General features: G+C 41.5%; 1 protein-coding gene across 1 annotated transcript in view; it reads right to left on the bottom strand.

Moving 5' to 3' along the window:
- The window catches only part of LOC119417839 (midasin), a 33,119-nt gene extending 22,141 nt beyond the window's left edge, over positions 1-10,978 (bottom strand). The window contains exons 1-8 of the mRNA XM_037685093.1: positions 10,958-10,978; positions 10,579-10,777; positions 8,822-9,062; positions 8,615-8,738; positions 6,207-6,371; positions 5,914-6,125; positions 4,337-4,724; positions 518-630 (exon numbers count right to left, since the gene is read on the bottom strand). Coding sequence (XP_037541021.1) covers positions 518-630; positions 4,337-4,724; positions 5,914-6,125; positions 6,207-6,371; positions 8,615-8,738; positions 8,822-9,062; positions 10,579-10,777; positions 10,958-10,978 — 1,463 coding nt within the window. The remainder of the gene's footprint in view (positions 1-517; positions 631-4,336; positions 4,725-5,913; positions 6,126-6,206; positions 6,372-8,614; positions 8,739-8,821; positions 9,063-10,578; positions 10,778-10,957) is intronic.
- Between the last annotated feature and the right edge of the window lie 4,576 nt (positions 10,979-15,554).

Below are 15,554 nucleotides of genomic sequence, written 5' to 3'. Positions count from 1 at the left end.
TGGTCCACTGCGTTTTCTGAAGTCCTCAGTCAATGCACCTCTACCAGAACATTTTAGAGACATCATGCTTCCTTCTGCTGACAAGCTTTATGGAGAAGCTGGTTTAATTTTCCAGCAGGACTTGGATCTTGCCCACACTGCCAAAAGTACCAAAAGCTGGCTGTAGAATATTCTCATTTTCTGAGACACTATTTTTTTTTTCCATTATTTGCAAACCATAATCGTCAAAATTACAAGAAATAAAGAAATATTTCACTCTATGTAATGAATCTATGTAATCTTTGAGTTTGACTTTTTAAAATTATTTGACAACAAAAATGAACTTTTTCATAATCTTCAAATTTTTTAGATGCACCTGTCCTAGCTAACCCTATCAAAACACAGACCAAAAACTGTACAGCTGAACCAATAGAACCACAAACCACACCATTCTCTTCAGCATGTGTGCACTCCCTGTAGCCCAGTAATGGCAGATATCAGTAGATAAAACCAGAACAGAGTAAAATCTGGTGCTGACCTGATCCGAGGATGCTGGAAACGATCAGTGGTACTTCCTTTCTCCAGCTCTGCTCCAGTCGTCAGCTGACAGGATAAGTTGCGTGCTCTCCACTCCTCCTTCAGCAGAGCCAGCTGTAACAAACCAAAAAGGAATTTTTAAGAAACAAGTACCCGCTCATCTCTTTCCCAATAACATCCTGACACAATTGTAATAATGATCATGAATCTATTGGCTAAAGCAGCACAGATGCACCAGCTGCTAATGGAAGGGTCCTACGCAGAATGGTTGACCCAAGGCCGGACAGTCCTGATCAGCCAATCACTTGCCTAGTTACAACATGGAAGCTCCTATTAAGAATTATAGTGGCTAAGATGAATAGGCAGATAAGTCAACATCTAAACGAGGCACAAAAGGAAGCTGGCACCAGGGGAGCCAGAACCATAGCTCGAGACTGTAAGACCAGACACACAAACCTGAGCACTGCCTGGATTGTCTACAGGAAAGCCTATGACTCAATGTCACACACATGGATATTGGAGCGCTTGAAAATATACATGAACAGGACAATAAATGCCTTTATCAAGAAATCAATGGGAATGTGGAAAACAACTCTAGAAGCCAATTCAAAGCCAAATGCACAAGTCAGCATCAAATGGGCATATGTCAAGATGATGCATGGTCCCCGCTCATGTTCTTTATAGGCCTGAACCCCCTTAGCCAGATCATTGCAAAGAGTAGCTATGGATACCGGTTCCAAAGCAGAACAATCATCAGTCATCTCTTCTATATGGATGTAATCAAGCTGTATGACAAAAATGAGCGAGACATCGACTCACTAATCCACTTCACCAGGATATACAGTAAGAACATTGTATTTTCATTCGGACTGGATAAATGCAGTCAAGTAGTATGCAAGAGGGGCAATGTGATGACAACAGAAGGAGTTGAACTACCTGAAGGCAGCATTGTGTATGTTCTGGACAGCTAAAATGATCTTGGAATCCCACAGGCAAATGGCAATCATAATGAGGCCGCAAGAAAGTCAGCCACATACAAGTACCTACAGAGAGTAAGGCAGGTCCTGAAGAGCCAGATGAACCGCTAGAACAAAATCCGAGCCATCAACACATATGATGTGCCAGTCATCAAATATCCAGCTGATATAATAGCCTGGCCAATAGAGGAGAGAGAAGCCACAATGCATGGAGGGTTTCGCCCGAAGTCCAGCACGCTGAGACTATACACTAAAATAAAGGAGGGGGGCAGAGGACTAGTGAGCGTCTGAGCCACTATACAAGATGAAACAACTAAGATTCTGGAGTACATCAGGAGGAAAGCCCCCAACGACAAACTGATGAGTGAATATCTTGGGCAGTGGCAGAAACCCAATGTGGAAGAGGAACAAGATGAACCATCATGGAAAGATAAGCCCCTGCATGGCATGTACCATTGAAAGATTGGGGAAGTGGCTGATAAAAAAAATCCTATCAGTGGTCGGGGAAACACTGATATACAGGTCCTTCTCAAAAAATTAGCATATTGTGATAAAGGTCATTATTTTCCATAATGTAATGATAAAAATGAAACTTTCATATATTTCAGATTCATTGCACATCAACTGAAATATTTCCGGTCTTTAATTGTTTTAATACTGATGATTATGGCATACAGCTCATGAAAACCCAAAATGCATGTCCCAAAAAATTAGCATATTTCATCCCACCAATGAAAGACAAGTGTTTTTAATACAAAAAACGCCAACCTTCAAATAATCATGTTCAGTTATGCACTCAATACTTGGTCAGGAATCCTTTTGCATGAATGACTGCTTCAATGCAGCGTGGCATGGAGGCAATCAGCCTGTGGCACTGCTGAGGTGTTATGGAGGCCCAGGATGCTTCGATAGCGGCCTTAAGCTCATCCAGAGTGTTGGGTCTTGTGTCTCTCAACTTTCTCTTCACAATATCCCACAGGTTCTCTATGGGGTTCAGGTCAGGAGAGTTGGCAGGCCAATTGAGCACAGTAATACCATGGTCAGTAAACCATTTACCAGTGGTTTTGGCACTGTGAGCAGGTGCCAGGTCGTGCTGAAAAATGAAATCTTCATCTCCATAAAGCTTTTCAGCAGATGGAAGCATGAAGTGCTCCAAAATCTCCTGATAGCTGCATTGACCCTGCGCTTGATAAAACACAGTGGACCAACACCAGCAGATGAAATGACCCCTCAGTGACTGTGGAAACTTGACACTGGACCTCAAGCAATGTGAATTCTGTGTCTCCGCTCTTCCTCCAGACTCTGGGACCTTGATTTCCAAAGGAAATGCAACATTTACTGTAATCAGAGAACATAACTTTGGACCACTCAGCAGCAGTCCCAGGCGAGATGCTTCTGACGCAGTCTCTTGTTCAAAAGTGGCTTGACCTGGGGAATGCGGCACCTGTAGCCCATTTCCTGCACACGCCTGTGCACGGTGGCTCTGGATGTTTCTACTCCAGACTCAGTCCACTGCTTCCGCAGGTCCCCCAAGGTCTGGAATCAGCCCTTCTCCACAATCCTCCTCAGGGTCCAGTCACCTCTTCTCGTTGTGCAGCGTTTTCTGCCACACTTTTCCCTTCCCACAGACTTCCCACTGACGTGCCTTGATAAAGCACTCTGGGAACAGCCTGTTCGTTCAGCAATTTCTTTCTGTGTTTTACCCTCTTACTTGAGGGTGTCAATGATGGCCTTCTGGACAACAGTCAGGTCGGCAGTCTTACTCATGATTGCGGTTTTGAGTAATGAACAAGGCTGGGAGTTTTTAAAAGCCTTAGGAATCTTTTGCATGTGTTTAGAGTTACGTCATTGATTCAGATGGTTAGGTTAATAGCTTGTTTAGAGAACCTTTTCATGATATGCTAATTTTTTGAGACAGGCATTTTGGGTTTTCATGAGCTGTATGCCATAATCATCAGTATTAAAACAATTAAAGACCTGAAATATTTCAGTTGGTGTGCAATGAATCTGAAATATATGAACGTTTCATTTTTATCATTACATTATGGAAAATAATGACCTTTATCACAATATGCTAATTTTTTGAGAAGGACCTGTATATACTTATATGTAATGTAAAAGTTAAACATATATTTAATCTTAACCTTTTTGTACTTTTATTAATTTATGTTTCAGTAGGTAGGTGTTGGGATGATGGATGTTTGTTATTTTTTATGGGAAATGTTAAAATATTTCAGCAAAAAAGTGTATTAAAAAACAGAACAAAGCCTAATTACCGGTACAGTCTATCATTCCTGAAAAGTATGCACATTGCCCACTGCTTTTCAGGTCCGAGTTTTAAACTAAGATCCTTTCATCATGAGAAGGGTTGAAGTTCTGCACAATTTTACAAAACAATCAGTTAGCAATCAGAGTATGTGCTGTCAGGTTGACTCCAGAAGTTCATCAGTTAGAGATGCAAATCTAAATTATTTCATTAGTTTCATTAAATCTGTATAGTAGTTCATGAAATATTTTGCTAACAGACAAATACACAGACACAGGAAAAAATAGTTGATTATTAAAAACAGAACTAAAATTAAGAGCAGATTAGATTATTTTTACATTTCTGCATAAAATATCTAAAAATATGAGTTTAATGCTAATAATGTAAAATTATTAAATCACACAGAAAGTTGGAATATGATTAAACTTGTATAATTGCATGATATAAATTGAACTGAATTAATTACATGAAGTTAATTAGTCATTTAAACAATTTACCACAAAATCCTAAAGACTGCTTTTGAGGTTTCACATTTTTATTCTGACCAATAAAATGACATGTTTGCCAGAAAACTGACCTCCTGCTGAGCATAGTTGAGTTTGTATGCTCTCTTCACAGCTGGGTCAAAGATGGTTTGAGGGGTCCACAGCTGGATCTGTACCAAGCCCATGTTGACCCAGAAGAGTCCAGAACCAGCCAGCGACTTGGAGTCTTGACCTTTGCCTTGGATGTATTGCTGCAGACAGGTACCGAGAGCCTCCACTACACCGTCAGGCAGCAGACCTGGAGCTGGAAGGTCTCTGAGAACCATCTGGATCTTCTGTGCAGCACCGACAGGGTTTGTGTCCTCCAGCAGGCTCCTGCAGTTCTTCAGGTAGCTCTCCTGAAGGCTTACAGGTAGCAGGCTGCTCAGGCTCTGAAGCTGCTGAACCAGAACTGCTCCCTGGAGCCTCAAGTCTGAAACCCTGAGAAAACACAAGACTCAGAAAAGTGTGGTGAGGAGCTCAACTTTTGAGATGTCTTGTTGCAATCAAATTAAAAATCACCTTTTTTATCTTACAAATGGTACAATTTTGTAGTTTAAGCATTTGATATGTTGACTATTCTCCACTGGAAATTAAACTTTGGTATATTTATCCATAAAACCTGATGAATCCAAGCAGTTAATTACAATATAAGCAAGTCTTAAAGACATAAAAACCTGGATGATGCTTTAATTTTCTGCTTTTAAACTCAGAGAGGACAGAGGTTGTGGTTTTTGGACCTGAGCATCTTAGGAATAAACTTTGCAGCCTTTCATTTCCTCTGGATTACATTTATTTACCTAATGTAAAGAGCTCAGTGTTATTTTTCATCAGGATGTGTTATTTAATCTCTACATTAAAAATATTTCCAGGAATGCTTTCTTTCACCTAAACAACATCACTAAAGTTAAAAACTTCATATCCCAAAGCGATGTAGAAAAACTGGTCTATGCTTTTATCACGTTTGGACCGGATCATTGTCATTCTTCATTATGTCGTTTTGTTTTTGGTGCAAGATGTTCAAGTAGTTAGCAGTTACACTGTGTATAAGAAGAGAGGTCATTTTTATTATTTGTCTGAGGCAGCGCACTGATGGATCCTGGCAACTTTAAGTCATTTATATTTAAGGCGGTGGCCATTTTGGATTTTGACATGGCAACCCAATTTTCAATAGTAATCTTATAGATGCAGCAAAAACACCAAATGGAAGTCAGCGCCTCACTCGTGCTCACAAAATGATCAGACCGATGAAACGTGTTTCCGATTCCCCTCTTGGTTTTGCGACAGTTCCCTCCTTCAGGTTTAGTCTGGAAACAATATTTATCTTTAACTCCTCGACATTTTGATTTTAATCTCTAAACTTGGAAAACTAATCTTCTTCAACTGTGTTCCTCTGGAGTGTTCAGTGCAGGGTTTTCTCTACAATGTGAAAAACATAGCACACATTTGTTTTAACTCATTTGTACTAAATATTAATTGGAGGGTGTGCACACTCATGCAGTCAACACAATGTATAGTAAAGGTGGAAGAGTTATTAAATTAATCGTTTCATTTCCTTACATTAGAAAACACTGGGACTTTAACTTTTTATATCCACAACAGGTCAAGAATGTTTTATATTTTACTTTACCTAAATTCAGCCCAAGCAGGGATGGCCATGTTTTCCCACAACACCTCAGAAACATCCTGCAGCTGCTGGATCCTCTCCTTCCACTCCCCAAGACTCCCATGGGACAAGGAGCTGAGACCTGCACCACTGGGTTCCCAGCCACCAGTTACACTGCTACTCAGAACTCCCAGCATGCAATGGGACCACACCGCTTTGCTCAACAAGGCTGGACCCTGAAACCACAGATACAAAAACAGACATGAAAATCAATCTGTTTGTTAGTCAGTGCTGGTGAAAGTACTGACAGGTGTTACCAAGTTAGCTGCTCCCGAGTGCTGCTTTGGATCTGGCTGGTTCTCTGGACTCACAGGGTCCCATCGGAGCCAGCGGTCAGGATGTGAGGTGACGCTGCAGGTCCAAAGGGTAGTCAGGGTCTCTGACAGCAGCTCACACCACACCAGAGACAACTCTTCAACCAGCTGAAACAAAGAACAACAAAAAACATCGGCTGGTTTGTTTTCAGACTAATAGATGAACTTAACGTTATGAATAAAATCTAATTAGTGAGTGATGCCTTCCAGTGTGACCAGTCAGAAGCTCTAATACCATTACACCAGCCCATGAGTGATTGGAGGCAGGAGGGGCGTGGACCCTCATCATATACCGTAATTTATCAAAACTGGCCACATGCACAGAGCAATATTCAAGTCTGCCAGTGGATCCTGACAGAGGAGCAGGGTCAAAAAATACTCTGCAAGACGAAGATAGCGATCAATGACTTCCCGGTAGGCTACTGTATTTTATTTTATTTTTTAACCAGCCGTGTTACCGGCACTGTTCAGAAAAAAACATTTACGGTACGTATTTAAAGATTAAAAATATCTTTTTGTGTAAATATCTCATGTTACAACGTGAACATCCGTGACTTATAGACGACTGTAGACGACCTATTTTTGTACAAAATTATTATTATTTTTTAATTTAGTGGGCGCGGCTTATATTCAGGTGCGCTCAATAGTCCGGAAATTACAGTATATAAGGCTGTCTTTCAGAATGCTGAGATAAAGGCTGTCCTTGGGGGAGTGGTGGCGCAGAGGTTAGAAGATGGGCTTGTGATTGGAAAGTCGCAGGTTCACCTCCCGGTACCGTCAACATCAAAATGTGGGTGGAATAGGTGGCACACCCACATCTGCCTCCACCCTCATTCGCCCCACTCTGGGCCCCTGAGCAAGGCACTCAACCCCCACCATCTGCTCCTAAACAGGTCTCTCTTGAAAATGAGTTCTCGTGACTCAATGAGACTACCTGGATAAATAAAGGGTAAATGAAAATAAAAAGAAAGGGTGTCCTATGTGTGGCTTTGCCCAGGACATAAATAACTGGTTGCTGTTTCTGAAACACTGTCCATTAGACCTGTTGCGATAAACAATAAATCAGTTAATCGCATGATGAATGAAAATGATCCACCTCATTTTTTTATTTATCGGCTTTATCGTTTCTTCGTGTCTTTCTCTTTCTGCTGAAGACACTGATGACAAAAGGCTCAACTCTGGTGCTCTTCACTGACTCCTCCCTTTCTCTTTAAAATCAATTTTAACTGTCCAAAATCATGTTTTTGGGTCGTTAAAAGCAGCTAAGCTGAGAAGCTAAGCTACGAGCTAAGATAACAGGCCGACCGCAAGAATAAACCTCTGTCTTGTCGAGCTCCAAAATTCACAGTTGAAACCCGTGCCTTTGTTTAAAAAGTTGTTTTTCTCTGCAAAAAGAAGCTGAGAACTTGTTTACCGATTTTTTAATTAAAAGCTTTGTGTGAAAAATGCTACGCTAAAGAGCTCAAATCACTAAGAGTCCGCCATGCCACCATGTCAGCCCACGTAAAGTCAAGGGTCCTCCCTCCCATTTTTCTTGCAGCTCAACTATCCATCCTTTGGGTCAAACAGTCTTACACGGCCACCAGGTGGTCAAAAAAGGTACTACACTCCAAACAAATCAACATTTCTTTTAAAATTTGACAATTAATAATTGTTAAATTTCAAACAATATTATCGTTTATCGCAATAACTTCTGAGACAATTAATCACCCAGCACAATTTGTTATCGTGACAGGCCTACTGTTCACATAAATTTAGACAGCATGAACTGGATGCAAAGTATTTAAACACCTGTGCTAACTGAGGGGATATAACTTACAGCAAAATACATTTATCTGTACACAATACCATTAAATTGTGTGTGGTAGAAAAAATGTTCAAACTTAAAGCTGTGCAGAAAATATGGTCAGGAATGTGTAAATTTGTTGAGAATGTCCTGATGTTTGTTCAAGATGAAGTTTTATCAGTTCAGTCCTGCTCAGAGACGTCAGATCTAGTAACCGTAGAGTCAGATGGCAGCAGGGAGGAAAGATTTCTCATAACAGTGTCAGCTTTCTAAAGCTTATTGTGGAGCATCAGGAATGATACCAGGCAGTCTCGTGCACATCTTTATGCACATGACCAAAACATTTCTTTCTTATGAAATAAAAAAGCTCCTTAGATGAAATGTCTTCAACTAGAGGAACTAAATTCAGTTGCCTTATTTTGACACTTTTTGCAGCAGAAGCAGATGATTCCAACAGAAGTAGTGGCCTCACTAAAAACTCCAACCTGCCGTCTTCAGATTAGGGGGACACTGGTTGAACTGGTACAAGTTAAATAACTGGATGATCAGAACAGAGTCCACTGACCGTGTGGCCGCTCAGCAGGAAGAACAAGGACCTGAGCCGTTCTACGTTCATCGGTGTGTTCTGAAGGCAGTAACCAAGGTGTCTGGAGAGTTCCTGTTGTAGACGATCCTTGACCTTCTGGTCCCTGAGGGGCAACACAAAAACTTCACCAGTCTGTACCACAACGACCCATACTTTTGTTCTAGGAGGGGACAAGCTGGCTTTTACCTCGGACCCAGAGACAGCAGCAGCAGGTCCGCACTGAGGCGCAGCTGGTTGAGAACAGCTACTTCCTCCATTAGAGGCCAAAGCCGAGTCCTGCGGCTGAGCTGGAGCCGCTCCTGTCGAGTCATGAGGACTCCCCCTGCTGCTTCGTCTTCCTCAACCATGGAACAGACCTCCAGGAGACCTTGAAACGTCATGTGAGACTGCTGCTGATCCACTTTAGACACCAGCTTGTCCAGGAGCCCTGACAGGGGGACATTGTAATTTACAGTGAGAACACACACAGGGTCTATGATCTCACACTAGAGCTAGATCAACACAGATCTAGACACACACAGAGCTAGATGAACACAGGTCTATACGAACACAGGTCTAGATGAACACAGATCTAGACAAACACAGATCTAGACGAACACAGATCTACATGATCACAGGTCTAGATGAACACAGATCTAGACGAACCCAGGTCTAGATGAACACAGATCTACATAATCACAGATCTACATGAACACAGATCTACATGAACACAGATCTAGATGAACACAGATCTAGACGAACGCAGATCTAGACTAACAAAGCTCTAGACTAACAGATCTAGATGAACACAGATCTAGATTAATGCAGAGCTAGACGAACACAGATCTAGACTAGCGCAGATCTAGATGAACACAGATCTAGATGAACACAGATGTAGATGTACACAGAGCTACATGAACACAGATCTAGACGAACACAGATCTAGACTAACACAAATCTAGATGAACACAGATCTAGATGAACGCAGATCTAGATTAATGCAGAGCTAGATGAATGCAGATCTAGATGAACGCAGAGCTACTTGAACACAGCTGGAGTTTCAGGCCAAATACACACCAGAACCTCCAGCTACTCGTTAAATGTGCTCAAAGAAAATTCATGTTGAAACAAGCGGTACACTGACGTCCCTCGTCACCGAAGGATTTTAACAGTGAATGTTTTCTGTTTTTGAGATGAGTGTTTTTCTGGACTGGAATTGAACAAGGAATAAAATAAACCTTAATGTTTTTGGTGCAAGATATTCAATTGGGGGTGCGGAGAAGAAATGAGGTAGATTTAGTTTTTTCTTGTTCAAGGCGGCGCAGAGTGACAGATCCTGGTGAGTGGCGGGAGCAATTTAATCCACAAGGTGCAGTGCAGGAGCCAGGGGGTGACCAATGGTGGCCTTGTCACCATAGAACAATCTTCAGTCACCCCCCCCCCCCCCCCCCCCCACACACACACACACAACCCTACCCCCATCGACAACTGTCAGTATTGATGTAGCGCGGGGCTTAATGCAAACACGCTAGCAAAAATTCTACTGACGTATCGCTCTGCATCACCCCCGTCGATAAAAACCGGCAGCAACGTAGGGCTAAGCTAGCAGGTGAGCAACACAGATGTGACCTCCACCCCCACTTCGACAAAAACAAACAACAAAGAGCACCCCGCCAAGGGAACTGATCGAGGGGAAACACTGATATGTACAGTGGTGGCCATCTTGGATTTTGACATGGCAACCCAATTTTTGGCAGTGACCTTTCTTACACCTAGCTGTAGCCCCACACCATAATGGAAGTCGGTACCTCAGTTGTTTTTCAAGTCATTATGGTTAAAACATGCATGGACGGATGGAGGATGGAAGGATTCTTTACTCCGCAACGGGAGACAAAAAGGCAGAATTTCTAGAAAATATTAAGAATGTTAAGAAAAATCCCTGTAACTATGAAGACACAACTTACCAGTGTTCTGTGGATCCGGCTGGTTGTTTGCCAACAGAACCAGACCCCATGCTTCAAGGAGGCACTCCTTGATGTCCAGGCTGAGTGTGGCCTTCTGAAGTCGAAGCAGACCTGAAGAGCTAACCTGCCCCACGCTGCTAACATCAAGCGCACCACTCAGGAGTCTGAGGCGAGAGGCGCAGTCAGCCACCGTCTCCAGCTGAGGAAGGATAGTCGTAAACAATGTTACATGACTTGAACAAGAAGCGCAAACAAACAAACAAACATATAAAAACAGCATAACAACAATAAAAAAGATGCACAGATTTCTGGTTCTTCACCCCAGAGGCTGGATGCCTAAACACTCATAATGTATTTATTTTTTGATCAGTGAATGCACCACAGCTAAGCGCTCTGTCATGTCTGCGTTAGCGTGGAAGTTTTGACTGAGTCAATGACGTTAGCTGTACGCATGGACACCTAATTATGTTTTTTAATGAGCCAGCACAAGTAAAAATAAACATATGATTAATACACATATGATTAATACACATATGGTGAGGGTCATAATGCTAAGTTCTTTGGAAAAACCAATGCAGACATATTCCTGTTTTTAGTTTTCTACATTTACTTACAACCTAGTTATTTTTGTTACATTTTTTTAATATCATTTTATTGTTATGACTGTCTATTGTTGTTGTTGTCATCACTCTTTGTTTAAAACAGGTCTCTCTTGTAAATGAGTCCCCGAGGCTCAATGGGATTAGCCTGCATAAATAAAAGGTTGAATGAATGAATTGGCATTCCCCAAACAGGACGTCATTAGCAAATGGAAAGGCAAATCAACTGTACTTATATCGCGCCTGTCTATCTAATCAAGATACTCAAAGCGCTTTACAACAATCTGTGCCTCATTTACCCGTTCATACAGCACTCTACTAGATCTATACAAAGATAATCTGAATCTGTAGAGATTAATCAGTGTTTTATCACATTCATACACTGCTGGGACACACATCAGAGGCAATGAGGGGTTCAGTGTCTTGCCCAGGGACACTTCGGCATGTGACTGCTGGTGGATTCGAACCCCCAACTCTTACATTGGAAGACAAGTGCTCTAACCACTCAGCCACAGCCGCCCCCAGTGGGTGCACTGTGCTCAAGCAGCTCACTAGTGTATCCAGGTCAGTAAAAGCAAAAAAAAAAAAAAAAAAAAAACAGAAAATGGAGTTGTAAAAATTTGATAAAAAAAGAAAAAAGAAATGTGAAGTTTTTAAAATCTGAAGGTCAGAGTAAAAAAAATAATAATAATAATAATTTAACATTTTAATTTCAGCTGAGATATCTCTAAAAGACTGACTAGTTTATTGAAGAGAAACATATGAAACATACAGTATTAACTTCAAATACTTTAACTTAAAAGTATTTCTGTAAGGTGGTTGATTTTTCTCCTCATGACTCTGAATGGTCATAAAGTTAAAGGACAATTAAGAGTTAATATGAGACACTTTGACAAACTGAACCCCACTAACAACTGCAGGACCTCCTTGATTGATGCAACTAAATAATTTCATTTTACAGATAAATGAAAAAACATGATTATTCTATAGTTCTTAGAAAATGCATTTACTGTTCCATAAAACTAAACTGTGCATCTCTTGTGTATGAACATTTGCAAAGCTGAGAAGAGACGGGCGGCGTTTCCACACCTTGAAAGGTAGAACTTTGCCCAGAGTTTTCTGGATCCCCTTCAGAGCTGTGGCCTCAGGTGCTGGAGTGGACACAAGGGTCTGAATGGCTGCTGACACCGCCTGCAACTCCTCCTGAACTCTTCAGGGTAATACAGACACAACAAGAGACAGAAACGTACAGATGTAAGGAACTGAGAGGTCCATGAACTCTGCTTTGAGGAAATGGAAACATGACGTTGAATCCAGAGACGGTCATCTTCCAAAACTCAGAGAGGACTTTATTTAGAGGAACATCCAGAAGGCAACATAAATGAAAGGAACCCATAGAAACATTAATGGAACCACTTCCTTAACTTTGATGAACAAAACTGAAAGTTGTTCTCCTTTAAGTTCACAGATGGCTACAAAAATTATCCTTCACTGTCTTCAAACAAACAGGAGGTGGATCATTTTACACTGAAGTCATGATTTTGATTTTTTTTTGGATATTTCCAATCTTTACTTTTGAACAAGTGGCTAATGTGCCCCGTTTGTAATTTTCTAGATGAGTGTTTGTCTGGACTGGAATTGAACAGAGAATATAAGTAAACCTTAATGTTTTTGTGTAAGATATTTAAGAGAGTAGCAGTTAGACTGTGAATAAAAACAGAGGGAGTTTTATTTTTCATTGTCTGAGGCAGCGCAGAGTGACAGATCCTAGAGTGGACGGAGTCATTTTATCCACCACCAAGTGCAATGGTGGAGCCAGGGGGTGGCCAATGGTGTTCTTGACCACCATAGATTAGAGTTGCATTCGGGACTAAAAAATCCGACTAGGCCCGGCTCAAGCCAGTAGGATTTTTCCGAACCCAACCCGATCATTTAACTGTAATTAAAGACCCGAACACCCCCCCCACCCCCACAGCAAAAAAAAACCTACTTTATTTTAATTAAGCTTTTACTGCTTTTGTAAGCAAATCAGTTTGACGTGATATTTTAAAAACGTATTTCAAAGAAAGGAAGATATAAGATGTCTTGTTTGGCCAAATGGATATTAACATACAAAACAATTAGCCTTAAAAAAAATCAACTCTAAAGATAGGCTATTATACAGATGAACAAAAATATTTTTAGAGCTAAATTATTTGGAAAAATATAGAACGAGGCAGTTTTAATTCAACGCGCTGCTCGCTTTGGCTTTTGTAGCTACCAGGGTGCGGAGTGGGACGCGCGCAGCCGGTGATCCACCTGAAGCTACACTGGACTTTTTTTTTTTTTTTTTACCTCTTTCCACCAGCTGGTCAGCGGACATGCGCGGCCGGTGATCCATCTGAAGCTTAAGACTTTTGTTGCCTCTTTAAACTGGCCGGTCAGACCTGCCTCCTCCTCAACAAGTAGATTAACACAATTTTATATTGTGCATTTTTATTTAGTTTTCTTTCTGCTATATGATTTGTAAAACCGCATCAAAAGCCCGAGACCGACCTGGCCCGCCCAGGAAGCACATTATTTTTGCACCACTCAGCCCGAATTTCAGGTCAGGCCGGGCTCGGGCTAGAAATCACAGCTCTACCATAGACTAAACTTTGGCCACCCTGATCATTTGAGGAAAATGTGTTTTGAGGCAATATAGGGGGGAGTGGTGGCGCGGAAGTTGGAGGGGGTGGGCCTGTGGTCGTAGGATCGCCAGTTCAGGCTCCGGTGCCGACGGCATCGGAAATGTGGGTGGGGTGCCCACTCCTGCCCCCACCCTCGTTCGCCCCACCCTGGGCCCATGAGCAAGGCCCTTAACCCCCATCTGATCCCCAAACAGGTCTCTCTTGAAAATGAGTTCTCGTGGCTCAATGAGACTACCTGTATAAATAAAGGGTAAATGAAAATGAAAAATAAAAACTAGAAAGCATAGTTTCTTCAAATGATTTAAATTCATACATGTGTAAATATACTGTATGATTTTGAAATTAAGACCTAATTTTCACTTGTGACCTTTCGTAGCCATACACCAAAATGGAAGCCAGTTCCTCACTTATTTATTAAGTTATCTAGCTCACAAGCGCGGAGGGACGAAGGTATTTCCAGTTCCCTCTCTTCACTCTGCGATGGGAAACAGCAAACCATTACAGATTTACAGATTTGAAGTATTGATTTCAAACTTGGCCAATTGATCATTAAGGATGAAATGTTATCAAAGTGTCTGCCACAATTTATTATTTTATAAGTGTTTCAAACAAGGTATCCCCATTTAAGTTCATTAATCTCAAAAGGTTTTGCTTATAAACAAATTAAAAATACTTTTTAATTTCCTTTAGTAAGATAATAGAAGGATCTACATTATTCTGATAAATAATAAAATTATATAAACAAACGGTTCTAGGAAGATAAATTAGTCTACCCTCTTTACTCTGGGTTTAATATGAAGTTCTCAGTTTTTTATTCAGTCAGAACTTTTCTAGCTTTGTTGCTAAGAAGACAAATGTTTGTTGCAAGAAGACTATTAACAAATGGATTTTTGTCGACGGGTAGGCGAGGGGGTGGAGACGGAAAAACGTACGTGTTGTGCGCTAGCTTAGCACTATGTTAGCATCGGCAGATGTCGATGGGTAGGGGGGATGCGCAAGAGAAGCGGAACGCCACGTCTTAAGTGTTTTTAGCTAGCACATCTGTTATGCGCTTTGTGCTACTTCAGAGCCGGCAGTTTGGGGGGGGGGGGGGTCAGTAGGCAGGGCGCTCGGTTCTGCCGACAGGGCAGAGCGCACTCCTTAGAAGACGGTAGATGAAACACTGATGTGGAAAAACAGCAAAACATCAAACAATGCAGTCTTCAGAAAAAGACTTACTCCAAAGTGATGCCAGGGTCTCCCAGAAGCAGCTGAGGAAGGCGATGGACGAGATGTTTCTGCACCCACTGCCAGTGCAGAGCGAGCACAGCAACGCCGCGGGCGTCGGCCGGCAGCGAGCTGCTCACGCTCCAGAAACGATCGAGCCACTGAAGCTGCTCCAGGATCTGTTCTCCAGAAGACACAAGACCAGGTTCACAAGAGAAGAGACAGCCCTGCGGAAGGTTGGGTCTGATGTCTCACAGGAAATGTTTGCTCATTAAAGTCACTGTGGGTGGTGGGGGGGGGGGGTTGACTTCTGTTCTACAATATAATACAATACAACTTTATTTATAAAGTACTTTCAAAACAACACCACAGGACAAACTGCTCTTCTACTCAAATTCATTTAGATGAAAACATTAAAGCAGGTTTAACAATCGAAACACTAATAAATATATATTTATATATATATATATATATATATATATATATATATATATATATATAT

This window comes from Nematolebias whitei, chromosome 12 (genome assembly GCF_014905685.2).
Source record: "Nematolebias whitei isolate Nwh7 chromosome 12, NemWhi1, whole genome shotgun sequence".
Classification (NCBI taxonomy): domain Eukaryota; kingdom Metazoa; phylum Chordata; class Actinopteri; order Cyprinodontiformes; family Rivulidae; genus Nematolebias; species Nematolebias whitei.
Note: the sequence above shows the minus strand (reverse complement) of the source record. Positions and strands in the feature narration are given on the sequence as shown.